Source organism: Moschus berezovskii, chromosome 4 (assembly GCF_049115385.1).
Source record: "Moschus berezovskii isolate FMDL1 chromosome 4, NW_MosBer_1.0, whole genome shotgun sequence".
Taxonomy (NCBI): domain Eukaryota; kingdom Metazoa; phylum Chordata; class Mammalia; order Artiodactyla; family Moschidae; genus Moschus; species Moschus berezovskii.
In genome coordinates, this window is record NC_142463.1 from 102814012 (window position 1) to 102830948 (window position 16937).

The 16937-nt window shown below is 45.0% G+C and overlaps 2 protein-coding genes across 2 annotated transcripts in view; both read right to left on the reverse strand.

Annotated features, from left to right (window-relative positions):
- LOC129556737 (myomegalin-like) overlaps positions 1 to 16937 on the reverse strand; it is a 631881-nt gene that overhangs the window by 467854 nt on the left and 147090 nt on the right.
- LOC148778144 (NBPF family member NBPF4-like) overlaps positions 14427 to 16937 on the reverse strand; it is a 62448-nt gene continuing 59937 nt past the window's right edge. Inside the window, exon 17 of the mRNA XM_088836015.1 lies at positions 14427 to 15562. Coding sequence (XP_088692141.1) covers positions 15485 to 15562 — 78 coding nt within the window. The 3' untranslated portion in view covers positions 14427 to 15484. The remainder of the gene's footprint in view (positions 15563 to 16937) is intronic.

The following is a 16937-nucleotide window of genomic DNA, read 5'->3' on the forward strand; positions in this document are numbered from 1 at the left end:
TCACTTTTTGGAGAAACTGAGTTGGTTTTTCTGTCGCATTCCCACAGTCTAAACTGTATACTAGGGTGTCCTTTAATAGTGTTTCTGTCCTTCATACTTCCTTTTAGGTGGTAGAATATACTGCAGTGTTGTAACGAAAATGCAAGTCACATGTAGTTTAAAATTTTCTAGTAACCACATTGACAACTAAAACGTATAAGAGCACGATAATGCAAATATTATCTTCTACATAGCTGATAAATCTATATACACCTTAAAGGAAACATGGGGCTTCCCAAGAAATCGCCTGCCAATGCAGGAGACACAAGAAAAGTCGTCACCAGCAAAGGCAACGCTATTGAAGGACAGCTAGCAGTCTTTGCCACTACACCCAAGTTAGACATGTGATGCCAAGTTCCACATTTATACTATAAATCCAAAGATAAAACTATCAAAGACTTGATCTGCCAATGCCCTGCCATGCATTCCAGTCCTGTGACCCTTGCCTTCCAGGAGACATGCAAGAAGTGAAGCCACCAGAGGTCCTTAAAACAGCAGGAAGGATGGGCCTGCACCCTTTCTTCACAGCTCCCTGTCTGCTGAGGAGGATCTGGGCCCTCCTCCACACCTACTGGAGGGTCTGGAAGGAGTCAGAGATATGGCCTCGTGGGCAGGGTGAAAGGCAGAAGGCCTTTCCTACAGTTGAGGAATAACCAGCCACGGGACCTTGGCTCAGCACTAAGGAAAACGTGCCTAGTTAGTAGAGGACCTTGTGACACTGCTTCTGAACACCCTGTGGGCATGGGAGCCAGCCACAGACATTTCTAGACTCATCTGTCCTCAGAGGGTCAGCTCAGGGGAAACAGGACCTGCTTCCCCACAATGCACCCTGTGGTCCCCACATTGGAGCTCCTCGGCAGATCTGAAAGCACAAGACTGAGCAGCGGGGCCCTGCAGGACAGTGTGGGCAGGGGCCCGACTACCTGACCCAGGGCCCATGAAGCTGGGTCACCGTGAGGCTGGGCGTCAGTCAACACTGCAGCACCTGAGTACTTTGAATCCATGTGGTGGGAGTGGTGACTCCCTTATGCCCTCTCATGCTTAGCCTAGACTTCCTATATTCTATTGTGATCTCCAACAGCTGTACTGACTTTACATATACTGTCCCCTTTTGTCATCCCAACTTCTCTCTGGGAACTAGGGACTAATGGCCACAGCGAGCCCACTGAAAGTCTTGTGTAAAGCAAACGGGTGATCATTTTTAAGTGATGTGCAAGAGGCCCCCAGTTGTGCTTGTGCTGAATCCTAGTCTGTGTCTTCACAAAAGTGCTTTAGAAAGTGTGTAAGTGTGTATAAATGTATGCTATCTATTTATATATGTTGCCAGAGTGACATGTGGAAGGCTGACATAACTGGTGGACAGGGTCAGTGAGAGGAAATGACACCGTCTGGTTTTCCCGTGGTCATGTATGGATGTGAGAGTTGGACTGTGAAGAAGGCTGATCGCCAAAGAATTGATGCTTTTGAACTGTGGTGCTGGAGAAGAATCTTGAGAGTCCCTTGGACTGCAAGGAGATCCAACCAGTCCATTCTAAAGGAGATCAATCCTGGGTGTTCATTGGAAGGACTGATGCTAAAGCTGAAACTCCAATACTTTGGCCACCTCATGCAATGAGTTGACTCACTGGAAAAGACGCTGATGCTGGGAAAGGTTGGGGGAAGGAGGAGAAGGGGACGACAGAGAATGAGAAGGCTGGATGGCATCACCGACTCTATGAACATGAGTTTGAGTGAACTCCGGGAGTTGTTGTTGGACAGGGAATCCTGGCATGCTGTGATTCATGGGGTCGCAGAGAGTCAGACACGACTGAGCGACTGAACTGAACTGAAAGCAAAATATGAATTAAAAAATAGTTTTCTTTGCCTGCTTAGTTTCCAGTTTCTATACCAGCCTGCAGGGTGAGTGTGTAAGAACAGGAAAGACAAACTGTCACTAAAAAGCTCAGCATCTGAAGCAGAATCAAGATGCTGTAGCAGCTGGTATGGAGATCCACTCTCCCACAAACACATCAAAAATAAATTCACATGTGGGACACTTCTTAATGGAAACTGACTGGAAACTAGCATAACTCTTGAAAACAAAAGCTGCAAGAAGGATCTACACATAACTCGGTAGGATGGGAAAGAAAAGAATCAGGTCGGGCCCTGGGCCCCTGGGAGGGATCCGCAAAGAGAAAGTCCACAAGGGTAGACCACGGCCCTGCAGTGAGCAGGTCAAGTCACAATTTGGGCATCCCAGTCCCAGGGTCCTGCAAGGAGTGGCCCAGCCCCCTTGCCTCCTGGGAAGTCTGAGACAGAAGGTTTGGAGAAGTCTAGACTCTACTCATCAGGAGCACATCCTGGGTTGCTGACAATCAGAGTGGAGAGTCGTGCCCTGTGAGCAGCCTCCTTGTTGTATTTCCCAATCCAAAGGGGCCAATGCCCTGGCTCCACTCTGTATATATATATACATTACTGAATAACTTTGCTGTATACCTGAAACACAATATTTAAAAAAAAAAAACTGTTAAAATTTAAAAAATATATAAAGAGGTCAGGTGACAAAGAGGTCCTATCCAAACATGGCAGCACAAAGGCAGCTCCTAAAGGAAGAGTCAGCCCTAGGGAGTGATTCAGATAACTGCTTTCTTGGTCATCTGGGCCTGGAACCATCTGTGGGTGGGAGGACAAGAAGAGATAACAGCCATGAGGAGGAAATGAAGGACCTGGAAGTGTGTGAGAAGAGAAACAAGCAACACTGAATGACTCTAAGGAAAGCAAAGGTGTTTTGAATTATGCTGGAGACAAGATGGCTGTGATTCTTATCTTCTGGTTTAAATGCAGTCCCTGGATACACCTTGTAAGCCAGGAAGCTTTATCAGACACCCACATCACATTAGAGTGCTAGCCACAGAGAACAGGCCTCAGTAAGCCAGAGTAAAGGCTATTTAACTCCTCTCTGAAGGTCTCTGATGAAGGAGACCATCATTCCCAACAGCCCCTTGCAATTTCAGGCTTCCCTGCTCTGATCCTGCACACACTGTTTCTCAAATCTGAGAATTTCTCCATGCGCAGTGTTGTGTATACAGGAAAAAACATCAAGGCGGCTATATTCCCAGTAACTTTCATTTATGCAGGACTCTATTGAGGTCATTCATCAATCTGTTTCTATTTGAACTGTCCTTGGTGCTTTTCCTCATGGAAAAATGTAAAATTTTATACATTCTTCTTTTAGACTTTACCAATCTTTCACACCATTTTAAGTGTGAAGACAATTTGAGAATAATACTTTACTTAGCTTAAACTCACTTCCCTGGTGTCTCAGACAGTAAAGAATCTGCCTGCAATGCAGGAGACCCAGGTTTGACCCTTGGGTTGGGAAGATCCCCTGGAGAAGGGAAAGGCAACCCACTCCAGTATTCTTGCCTGAAGAATTCCATGGACAGAGGAGCCTGGCCGGTTACAGTTCATGGGGTCGCGAAGAGTCGGATATGACTGAGTGACTAACACTTTCACTTTGCTTCAGCTTAAGCTTCAGTTCAGTTCAGTTCAGTTGCTCAGTCGTGTCCGACTCTTTGCGACCCCATGAATCACAGCACGCCGCCTCCTTGTCCATCACCAACTCCCGGAGTTCACTCAAACTCACCTCCATCAAGTCAGTGATGCCATCCAGCCATCTCATTCTCTGTTGTCCCCTTCTCCTCCCGCCCTCAATCCCTCCCAGCATCAGATTCTTTTCCAGTGAGTCAACTCGTCGCATGAGGTGGCCAAAGTATTGCAGTTTCAGCTTTAGCATCAGTCCTTCCAATGAACACCCAGGATTGATCTCCTCTAGAATGGACTGGTTGGATCTCCTTGCAGTCCAAGGGACTCTCAAGAGTCTTCTCCAGCACCACAGTTCAAAAGCATCAATTCTTCAGCGATCAGCTTTCTTCACAGTCCAACTCTCACATCCATACATGACCACGGGAAAAACCATAGCCTTGACTAGACGGACCTTGGTTGGTAAAGTAATGTCTCTGATTTTTAATATGCTGTCTAGTTTGGTCATAACTTTCCTTGCAAGGAGTAAGCGTCTTTTAATTTCAGCATCTGCAGTGATTTTGGAGCCCAAAAAAATAAAGTCTGACACTGTTTCCACTGTTTCCCCATCTATTTCCCATGAAGTGATGGGACCAGATGCCATGATCTTCGTTTTCTGAATGTTGAGCGTTAAGTCAAACTTTTCACTCTCCTCTTTCACTTTCATCAAGAGGCCTTTGAGTTCCTCTTCACTTTCTGCCATAAGGGTGGTGTCACCTGCATATCTGAGGTTATTGATATTTCTCCCGGCAATCTTGATTCCAGCCTGTGCTTCTTCCAGCCCAGCATTCCTCATTATGTACTCTGCATATAAGTTAAATAAGCAGGGTGACAATATACAACCTTGACGTACTCCTTTTCCTACTAGTCAATTTAACAAAGGTATATTTTTCCCAACTTTATTATTCCTGATATGTCCCTTTATAATGTTGACTCAAATTCCCCCCTTGGCAACACACTGCGTTTTATGTAACCTGCAGCCAGTTGGGCATGCCTATTTCCCTATTTCGTCCTCTTAAAAACTGTGGTTTTTAAGTTTCTATGAGAATTAGACTCTATATGTGTAACTAATGAATTTTATTACAATTCCACAGGATCTCTTTCCTACTTGTCAGAGGCATCTTAATATTTCATATGTATCTCCTTAAGTACAAGTAGTAAAACTGACGTTATCTACTTTTATCTAACTTGGGAAAATCAGTATATTCAATGGAGAGGATGCGAGGGCAGTTTCTATGCAACAGTTGCTGGATCTACCTGGGTTGGCACATACCAGGAACCTGTGGCTGTGTTTCTCAGATGTACATGGGGAAATATAAGCCATGATCAGAGGTGAAAAGGATATATACCACGCAGGCACAAGAATGTTTAGAGGCATAGCAGCTTGAGTCAGGAAGGGAGATGTGGGCAAAAAAAAAAACAGTCATCTTCTAACCTACATTATCCCATGGTTTGTGAGTCCAAAATATGGGAAGTTCTCCTGATATATGTGTGTCACTATAACTCTGCTGGGATTGGCTAGGCTGGTGGTTTCACAAGGGTGACAATGGCCACAATATCCAAGTGTTCCACTAAGCATTTATGACTAGTGAAGTGAAGGAAGGAGTGAGCAAAGTGCTCTCAATGCTGGGACCCCATATCTCATTACATTTCAATTCAGTTCAGTTCAGTCGCTCAGTCATGTCTGACTCTTTGTGACCCCATGGACTGCAGCACGCCAGGCCTCCCAGTCCATCACCAGCTCCCGGCGCTTACTCAAACTCAAGTCCGTTGAGCTGGTGATGCCATCCAACCATCTCAACTTCTATCGTCCTATTCTCCTCCCACCTTCAGTCTTTCCCAGCATCAGGATCATTTCAAATGAGTCTAGGGGGAAGATCAAAGGTTGTATCTTGTCAGCCTGCTTATTTACATGCAGAGGACATCATATAAAATACAAAACTGGGTATGCAGATGACACCATCCTTATGGCAGAATGCAGAAAAAGTGAGAGTGAAAAAAGTTGGCTTAAAACTCAACATGCAAAAGACAAAAATCATGGTATCTGGTCCCAAAACTTCCTGACAAATAGATGGTGGAAACAAGGGAAACAGTGACAGACTTTCTTTACTTGGGCACCAAAGTCACTACAGATGGTGACTACAGCCATGAAATTAAAAGACTCTTGCTCCTTGGAAGAAAAGCTACTACAAAGCAAGACAGCATATTAGAAAGCAGAGACATTAATTTGCCAACAAACGTCCCTCTAGTCAAAGCTATAGTCTTTGGTCATGTATGGATGTGAGTTGAATCATAAAGAAGAAAAGTTGCTCAGTACTGTGTGACTCTGCGATCCCATGGACTGTACCCTTCCTCCTCCAAGGCAAGGGTACTGGAGTGGGTTGCCATTTCCTTCTCCAGAGGATCTTCCCGACTTGGGGACTCAAACCCAGGTCTCCTGCATTGCAGGCAGACGCTTTACCCTCTGAGCCACCAGGGAAGCCCAAAGCAGGCTGAGCGCCAAAGAATTGATGCTTTTGGAACTGTAGTGTTGGAGAAGACTCTTGAGAGTCTCTTGGACTGCAAGATCCAACCAGTCAATCCTAAAGGAAATCAGTCCTGAATATTCATTGGAAGGACTGATGGTGAAGCTCAATCTCCAATACTTTGGCCACCTGATGCGAAGAGCCAACTCGCTAGAAAAGACCCTGATGCTGGGAAAGGTTGAAGGCAAGAGAAGAGGACGAGGTGGTTGGATGGCATTACCAATTCGGTGGACATAACTTTGAGTAAGGTCTGGGAGATGGTGAAGGGCGGGGAAGCCTGGCGTTCTGCAGTCCATGGGGTCCACAAGAGTCGGACACGACAGAGCGGCTGAACAACAAAACAAAGCCATACTTCCCACCGCTCAACGCTTACAGAATTTGGCACGTTTGAACAGTCCTGTTATTGCTGTAAACCGTTCTTTGTGCCTAACTTATTTGGGCGCGCAGTTCCTCCACCGGCACGGTGCAATGGTTTGGCAAGGCGGATCCCTGGCTTCTGGTCGCCTTCCGACCAGAGCAAACGCCGCGTCCCCCGCCACAAACCCGGCGGTGGCCCGCAATTCTACCCTTGGACCTGGGGTACCAGGCATGGGACAGCCCACGAAGTCCCAAGGGCTCTTCTGAGGAAGTTCAGAGTTCCCAGGGCAGCGGGAAGAGGACAGTTGCAAACAGGGAAGGGACTTTTTCTTTTTTTCCTGGTTGGAATTTTACCTCAGGGCAGGAAACTAGAGATACAAGCAGCAAAGGAGCACTTGGGAGAGGCCTGCAAGCCCCCACCCGTCGCTCACCGGAATGGGTCTCCTCTCTCTCCACTGCGTCCAAAGCTGGAGAGACCGCCGCCGGCGGCCAGTCAGGCGCCCCCTGGCGTCGCGAGGACGCAGCTCGCGGCTGAGGGACGAGCGCGGGGAGGGAGGGAGGTCCTGGGCCCGCGCGGCTCCGCTCGGCTCGGCTGCAGGAGAGCGCGCCGGCCGTGTTTCCACGGCAACGGTCAGCACTTTGGACGCTGAATCGTGATCCGAGTTGGCGTCTCGGTGGGACCTTTCCCTCTCGGCCGCGCGCAGGGTCTTTTGCTGGCGCAGCCTAAACTCAGCCTCCTCCTGAAAGCGAGCTGCACCCCAGATGCGCGCTGAGTGCACCTACTCTCCCGCCCCGGCGCCCGACCCGGCCTGCTCTCGGGACCAGAACGTCTGGGTCCCGCGAAGGAGGCCCTGGGCCCGCGTGCTCGGCCGCCTCCCCCTCAGTAGTCGAGGTCCGAAGCCTGCTGCTCTGGGAGGCGCAGGTCCGTGGACCACCGGGAGGTGGGGGCCGAGCCCGGGCGTCCCCGCAGGACCCTGCGGCTCTGCCGCTCACTGGGCATCGGAGGCCCGGCCCCGCCGCCAAAGGGCGCAGCGACCGAAGCACTGCCACCCCCTGTCGGGTCGCCCTGGGTCTCGGGGTAAAAGGCAGCAGCTGCGCCCACTGAGTCCTGCCCCACGAGGGGGCTTCGGACCGCGCGTCTTGTCCCTGTGAATAATGGTCCGGGGCTGTGATGTCACTGACCAGCCAGGGTGACAGCTTTCCGGGCGGGGTTCCAGACCTGAATAGGGAGTACTATGTTTTATTCAGGTGCCCTATTATTCGCAGTTTTGATTGATCCTATTTCCGTTTATTTCAGAACTTCTCGCTCCTAAGTCTCCTTTGGACAGGAAAAGCCGCTGTTAGGCTAAGACTTGAACGTTGACTCCAGGAAATCTTGTCCTTTGATCCCAAACTCAGCCAGAAAGAGGAGTCTGGGCCGTGTATTCCAGCATCTGAATCAGGGGTCGGTCACCCACGCCTTTGAGACACTTGCAGATCTTATAGTCGGGGCCAGAATAGTGAATATAGTCTATTTAGTTAGATTTGAGTTGGAAACAGCATTCACTTTTTTATCATTATAAAAATGATTTTTTAAATGTCACGTCTAGACGTTGGAAACACAATGTAACTTTTGTGGAACAACCATGTGGATGAGAACTATTAAACAGAATAATTTATATGTACCCTGGAACAGTGGCAAAATTAAAAAAAAAACACTGCTTTCCTTAATTGTGTTATTATTGGCATTGTTGGTATTTATTCTTATTCCAAATGATGTGGGGGAAAGCAAAGGAGATTGTATGAAATCTTGTATTTCTATTACTCCCAGTGTCCTTACAAACAAAAGTACTGGTACACGGAAAAGAGTCAGATGAAAGATAAACATTCAATAAGGCCTGAAGTTCTGAATTTGAATATATACATTCTTACAAAGATGAGTATGCATTTCCTAGCTCTGTCCACTGGAAACACCTAGAAATACACCAAATCCAGTAAGCATCTGAAGGTTACAATTTGATGTGGGAATATTTTGCACAAAAGGAAACCAGGGATCCTTAGAAAAATGAGTCCAGGTCAGGGCAGAAAATACTCAGGATCAAAGAGAGCACTTTGTCGTAGTGTTATCAAGAAAGGCCTCAAATACGATCAGAAACTTTTCAAAAGAAACGAGGAGCCAGCTTACAGTCACTTTCACTGCCAAAGAGAGATAATTTGAGTATTGGTGAGAGCTATACTGCAATGAATTGAAATACTTCACTGTGTTTGAAATTTTGAATTCATATAAGCACATGGGGAAAAAAAGAAACAAACGAATTGGTGACCACAGAGGATGCTTGGGGCATTGCTCACTAAGCTGCAGTTCTCTTTACAGAGGGTACCACTGAGTAACTAAAAGTATTTAGTATTTAGGAGAAGTTTCTTTTTATGCAAGTATTGCAGTTAAATACTACATGATGATGCAATATCACCATTTAGTGTCACGTAATCAGTAAACGGATTGAGAGGTCTTGAACTAAAAGGACTGGTAATACAATTTGAAGAAACACTCAGGACTTGATGTCCTCCTCATCAGAGAGCGCACACACTTCTGAAGGGTCTGCCAGGACTGCAAGCCTGACTCTCTTCAGTCTCTGTATCTACAGGTCCAAAACAGGGACCACTAGACCCATGGCTGTTGAGTAGTTACAAAGTAGTGGGACTGAGGACCTGGATTTTCATGTATGATTCATGTGACTGTAACCTTAAAAGTTGGAGACATGCACAATATTTTCCTATTAAACACAACTTTAAAACATTGCTGGGATTATATTTCCTTTGTGTGTGTGCTCAGTTGCTCAGTTTTATCCAGTTCTTTTGGGTCCATGGATCATATCCCGCTGGCTCCTCTGTCCATGGGATTTCCCAGGCTAGAATACTGTAGGGGTTGCCATTTCCTATTCCAGAGGATCTTCTTGACCCAGGGATCAAATCCACATTTCTTGTGTCTCCTGCATTGGCAGGCAAGATCTTGGGAAGCCCCATGTTTCCATTACGGTGTATATAGCTTTATCAGCTACGTAGATTATATTTGAATTGTCAGGCTCTTATACTTTTTAGTTGTCAATGTGGTTACTGGAAAATTTTAAACTACATGTGACTTGCATTTTCGCTACATTACAGCACTGCCCTATATTCTACCACCGAAAAGGAAGTATGAAGGACAGAAACGCTATTAAAGGACACCCTAGTATACAGTTTAGACTGTGGGAATGCGACAGAAAAACCAACTCAGTTTCTCCAACAAGTGAATGATTTAAAGGGAAAACGAAGGACAGCAATAGACCAAGAGAGATGGAGAATGAGGGAGAGAGAAAGCAAGGAAGGAAGGAAGGAAGAAGAAATTGAAGGTAAGCATACATGTAAGAATCCTTTGACTGTGTGGATCACAATAAACTGTGGAACATTCTGAAAGAGATGGGAATACCAGACCACCTGACCTGCCTTTTGAGAAACCTGTGTGCAGGTCAGGAAGCTACAGTCAGAACTGGACATGGAACAACAGACTGGTTCCAAATAGGAAAAGGAGTACGTCAACGTTGTATATTGTCACCCTGCTTATTTAATTTCTATGCAGAGTACATCATGAGGAACGCTGGGCTGGAAGAAGCACAAGCTGGAATCAAGATTGCTGGGAGAAATATCAATAACCTTAGATATGCAAATGACACTACCCTTATGGCAGAAAGTGAAGAGGAACTCAAAAGCCTCTTGATGAAAGTGAAAGAGGAGAGTGAAAAGGTTGGCTTGAAGCTCAACACTCAGAAAACAAAGATCATGACATCTGGTCCCATCACTTCATGGGAAATAGATGGGGAAACAGTGGAAACAGTGTCAGACTTTACTTTTTTGGGCTCCAAAATCACTGCGGATGCTGATTGCAGCCATGAAATTAAAAGACGCTTACTCCTTGGAAGGAAAGTTATGACCAACCTAGATAGTGTATTAAAAAGCAGAGACATTACTTTGCCAACAGAGGTCCGTCTAGTCAAGGCTATGGTTTTTCCTGTGGTCATGTATGGATGTGAGAGTTGGACTGTGAAGAAAGCTGATCGCCGAAGAATTGATGCTTTTGAACTGTGGTGCTGGAGAAGACTCTTGAGAGTCCCTTGGACTGCAAGGAGATCCAGCCAGTCCATTGTAAAGGAGATCAATCCTGGGTGTTCATTGGAAGGACTGATGCTAAAGCTGAAACTCCAATACTTTGTCCACCTCATGCGACGAGTTGACTCACTGGAAAAGACTGTGATGCTGGGAGGGATTGGGGGCGGGAGGAGACGGGGATGACAGAGAATGAGATGGCTGGATGGCATCACCGACTCCATGGAGGTGAGTTTGAGTGAACTCCGGGAGTTGGTGATGGACAGGGAGGCCTGGCGTGCCGTGAATCATGGGGTCGCAAATAATCAGACACGACTGAGCGACTGAACTGAACTGATACATGTAAGAGATTTAAATGCATTACCACATTTAATCTAAAACTTCATTTTTTTATTTGCATTCATTGTTCTCATTGACTTTAACTAAATGTTTTAAATGTACAATAATAAAAGTTTAACATCTCAAAAAAAATAAAATAAAATAAATGCATTACGTTAGTGATTACAGTTTCCGGATTCTATTTGGATCCAAAAGAGAATACTAACTTAGAAACGATAATGGCGGAGGGGAGGCGGCTTCCCTGGTTAGGAATTTGCCTAGCAATGCAGAGGACACAGGTTTGATCCCTCCAGGAAGGTCCCACATGCTGAGGGGCAACTAAGCCCACAAGCCGCAACCACTGAGTGCATGGGCAGCAACTACTGACGCCGAGAAACCAGCAAACCACAGGAGAGGAGCTCCCGGTCTCCACAACTGGAGAAGCCCCGTGCGAAGCTGCGAAGGCCCAGGGCAGCCATCAATCAGTCAATTAATTAAAAAAAAACCCTATGTGTGCAAATAAGCTGAAAAAAATGCTGCATTTTTTAAAATGGAAAATTTGAATAGTCTTTTATGATATTAAAGATTTTGAATTAATTTATGATGATAATGCTGTGATGATAATACTTTCAAAAAGAGTTCTCATTGAGGGGAAACATGCTGACATAATTAGAAATGAAACATGATGTCTGAGATTTCGTTTAAAAAAAAATAGGAAAAGGTAAGTGCATGGATTGTAGTAAGACAAGTTCAACCATAAGCTGGTAATTGTAGACCATGCCTGACAAGATGGGAGTGTTCTGTTCTGTCTACTTTTGTGTACTATTGAAATCTCGGATCTGAAAAAGAATGATAGGAGAACACAGGTCCACCTAGAATAAGAGCAGCTGAACCTCTCATACAATTCTGAGGGCTAGGAGAACAGAGTCAAGGACACCATTCAAAACCCAAACAACCAGGGACCCGAGACACTGTGGACGTGACTTGGTTTGTATTCAGCTAGGTCTGGGAGCCACACGGCAGCAGAGGGATCAGCAAAGGCCCTGCATATAGAGGAGCGCACAGCAGGGAGGGAGTACTCCAGACAGAACTCAGGTAGAATAACTCACGGAAAGAGCGTGTGGATAAACTCAGAGGATGTCTGAGGCATGGCTGGCTCTAGCTCTGGTGACTGGGGAATTGACAGGAAGGGGATCAGTGCAGAGCACCGAGGGGGACAATCTTGAGGAGGCACAGTTACTGGGATCAGCTGAGACCGAGCTGAAGGGAGCATCCTTTGGACACTTGTGGTGATGAAAGAGAATGGTACAACTTGCAGAAATTAAAGGTCCTACTGGAAGAAATAAAATCCCCAACTCAAGAGACACACCATGCCTTTCCCCCAAGTCTTAGTTCGGCTAGAGTAATTGCACAAGACGGACCTAGAATAAAGAAATCAACTAAGCCACTCAAAGCACGAATCCCTTCTGACCTGGAACAACTGACTCTCATTCAGGTAAACCTAGTCATGTGAAAATGAAAACTATATAGCAGACATTTCTTCCAAGGTGACAGAAGAGAAAAGTGTAAATTGAGAGTCAACAATTGCAGCAAATGAAAAGATTGCCTCAGAATTAATCAAAAAACATTGGGGAATGTAAAATGGCATCCATATTTTTAATTGTTCTGAACAAAGCATTTGTAGATACATACACATGGGGAAAACTTCAATATTTTACATAAGAAATACACAACATGAGATAGAAGTAGACAGGAAAGAAGAAATGAGAAATTGGAATTGACAGAGATAAAAAAAAGTTGAGGCTAAAGAAAATTCTCTGGAAAAGAAAATGCTAAATGACAAGGTACATAGAGAACATATTTATCCAAACTTATAAGGGACGCTGCATTAAAAATGGAAGCATCAAACAGAACAGAAATGAACAAAAGATAGTGAGAAAGGGTCAGAAAGTCATAGAGACCTAGGGGAAGTAGACCTGGAATGGTCAGTCTAAGACCTATTCAAGTAGAGCCGAAAGCCTTTATGTAAAAAAGAAAAAATGTCCTGAAGCTCCAGACCACCCTTTGCCTCAGTGAAGAAAAACCAATTTACATTCTACATCTCAGCAGAACATACAAAGTGAGACATTATTTTAAAAAAAAATCAATAGAACTCATTGTGGACAAGTTCTTTATATTTAGCCAAGGTGTCTATACTGTATCAAAGCAACAGAAAACAAGATTAAATATATCAAACTTAAGGAGTCCTCAGTCCATCATGAGAAATCTTTAAAGACGAACTCTGATCATCAAGAATTGACAGGAAACTATGAGTTATGTACATCTGGTCATCACTGAATATATGGGATTGTAGATTTAAACCACTGTGTGGTGGGCCCTGCTCTGGGGGCAGCCTAGGAACACCCTCAAACTTCTACAGGGAGGCTGCTAGTACTCCCAGAGTGGGACAGCCATCCTGTGCCACCAGGGGGTCGAAAGGACCCAGTGGGCCCCTCCTCCAGCTCCTACCTCTACCCTACCAATTAGCACATTAACAAAAAAAAAAGGTAGGAAAAATATAGTTTATAAAGGATATACATTTGATTGGGTTGAAATAATACAATAAGGTAATAATACTATAAGGTAGGTAAAGACAGAAGAAAAAGCAGAATAATGTCCTCCAGCATCACAGTAGTAAAAAGTTGAAGTTGATAGATAACATTTGAAACATATACTTCAAATATTAGAAATGTGACAAAATACTAAAGGACTAACGTGTCAAAACTTTTAGTGCACTAACTAGCTATCCAGGCCTTCCAAAATACCCAGCAAAAGACACACAGACACAAATACGCATACACAAAGAAAATAAACTAACAGAGAAAGAAACCCAGAAGATACACTCTACTACAAATGGGAAACATAGATGAAAAGATGTGAGAGGAGTTTAAGACACAAACTGAACAGGAGAAACAAAGGGGCTTCCCTGGTAGCTCCGCTGGTAAAGAATCTGCCTGCGATTCAGGAGATCCCAGATCGATTCCTGATTTTGTAGGATTCCCTGGAGAAGGGATCGGACACCCACTCCAGTATTCTTGGGCTTCCCTGGTGGAATCCGCCTGCAATGGTGACACCTGGGTTCCATCCCTGGGTTGGAAAGATCCCCTGAAGTAGAGCATGGCAACACACTCCAGTATTCTTGCCTGGAGAATCCCCATGGACACAGGAGCCTGCTGGGCTGCAGTCCATGGAGTTGCAAAGAGTTGGACACAACTGGCAACTAAGCACAGCACCGCACATGAGAAACAAGAGTATTTATGTTGCAAAAAATCATGTTAATAATGGATTGTGGATGGGGGAGGGGTGGGAAGGAGGTTCAAGAAGGAGGGGACATAGTTGTACTTATGTTTGATTCCCACTGTGGTGTGGCAGAAACCAGCACTACACTGGAAAACAGTTATCCTCCAATTAAAAATAAATGCAAGAAAATCATGGATTATAACCCTGAATTTTAAAAAAGCACGAGTCTGCAGTGAAACACAAAAATATTTTTAATTATATGTTAGGGGTAGGGATTGTCTTTTCCACAGCACAAAGCTGGCAATACCACAGATATGATAATTGACACGCATCAGGGATCAATAAAGGGTGGTAAAATTTTTACAGAAAGAGCACCATAGAATACAATATTGATACACCCTCAAATACCACTGATCAAATTGCTCATTACAGACACAAAAGCCTGTCTTTTCAAGAACAGATCTTATAAGCCTCTGCATAACAGTGTTCAATGCTGAAATAATCATAGTGGGGACAGGTAAAGTGGACACTCTTAGCCTCCAAACAGGCTGCACTCAGAATCACACAGCATTCACTAGACGGTGTTCTTGGCAAAAAGGGTTCACCGGAATTTAATCATGAGGCAATGATCAGACAGCTGCAAAATGGAGACCTTTCAGTAGACAACTGACCTGTCCTCTGCAAAGAAGTCAATATCACGACCGTCAAAGACAACTACAAGAAGGTGAGGAGATGTTTGAGGTTCCGAAGGACTAAAGAGATAAAGCAACACGATCTTTTTAGTCCTTTGGGACCTAAAACATCTCTTCTCCTTTTTGTTGTCTTTTTGGTGCAAACATCGACCGTTTGAAGAAAGACAGGCCAGTTGTCTAGTTCAAAGGTCTCAATTCTGCAGTTATCTGATATCTACCTCAATATTAAACACAGGATAAACACTTTCAGCAAGAACAATGCGCAGTAAATGCTGTCTGCTTTGAGCACAGTCCATCTGGTGGCAAAGAATGACCGGGTTGATATGCTGTCTTCTTCCAACTGTTCCCATGCTGGTGTGTGGAGGACGACTATTTAGAGGAGCAGTATTAAGGTCTTTCCAAACTGTGTGTCCATCAAAGCATTGATCACCTTACTGAGGATTACATTCGGAGGCTGATGACTGGGATTACTCGCATCAATTCTGTCCCTTGGAGTGTGGACAGTGGTTGTTGGTTGGGATGTTCATTCTCAGGAAAGGATCCCTCCAGTGTTGCTGAGGTTGAAATCGAGTTGCTGTTGTAGATTCTTTTTCATCAAATGGAAAAGGTAATTTTATAGTGTGGTTTCTCAAATTGACAATATCTTTTTTTAGTTCCTAAAGTAATTGATATCTGTGAAAGAGAGAGAGAGAGAGAACAAACGTGAGTCTTCGTTAGGCCCTGCTGAGCCTGAAGGGATGGCCACATGGTGACTGGGGCCAGGGGCAGACAGAGCTCCTGTTGACAGGACGAGCTGAAGGGAGAGCCACAGGCTGGCTGGAGAGGGAAGTGAGATGCATGATTGAGAAGGAATACCTCCTTAAACTTTCATCTAGCCTGTGGTGCAGCATCTAAGGAACCCTGTCCTCACCCCACCTGTGCTTGGTGATATCTCAGCTCAGAGCTGCTTCAGAGTCTTAACTGGATCCCTGCCACTCAATCCTCAACAGTCATTGGACTCTTGAATCCCCTTCATCTGTATGCTTTCCCACACGTTCAGGGATGGACGTGCTGAGCATCCCTCATACACATTTAGAAACAGACAGCTATGGGAGCAGAGGATCCTCAACTGAGAAAGACACCCTCTTCCACCTCTTCATCCCTGCCTTCTCAGGAGAAGCAGGGTCCTGGAGAGTCCTGGATGTGAGCACCAATAGGGACCTCAGAATGCATCCAAGTCCACTTCCATAATTTACAGAGGAGGAGCTATGTTTTCAAAGGTCTAAGGACTATCCAAAACCACATGACTTGTTACTGACAGCCCAAGCCACAGGCCCTTCCTATATATTTGTGGGAAGGGAGAGGAGGAGAGGAAAGCTCCAATCTGGAGGAGTCAACAGTTAATAGAGGCTGTTTGGTCATCCTCCTGAACAGGAAATAAGGCGTTCCAGGGAAATCCTGCTCCAAAGAGACTGAGGGATGAATGGAAAGAGGGGAAACTTAAAATAAAATTTGCAAAAAGAGAGCAAATTTATCGACAGTACATGATGCGAAATGCTGGGCTGGATGAAGCACAGCTGGAATCAAGATTGCCAAGAGAAATATCAATAAGCTGAGATATGCAGATGACACCACCCTTACAGCAGAAAGCAAAGAGGAACTAATGAGCCTCTTGATGAAAGTGAAGGAAGACGGAAAAGGGTAGCTTAAAACTAGGCATTCAAAAGAACGAAGATCACGGCATCTGGTCCCATCACTTCATGGCAAATAGATGGGGAAACAGTGGCTGACTTTATTTTTCTGGGCTCCAAAATCACTGCAGATGGTGACAGCAGCCATGAAATTAAAAGACGCTTACTCCTTGGAAGAAAAGTTATGATAAACTGAGATAGCATATTAAAAAGCAGAGACGTGACTTGCCAAAAAAGGCCCATCTAGTCAGTTATGGTTTTTCCAGTAGTCATGTATGGATGTGAGAGTTGGACCATAAAGAAAGCTGAGTTCCAAAGAATTGATGCTTTTGGACTGTGGGATTAGAGAAGACTCTTGAGTCCCTTGAGATGCAAGG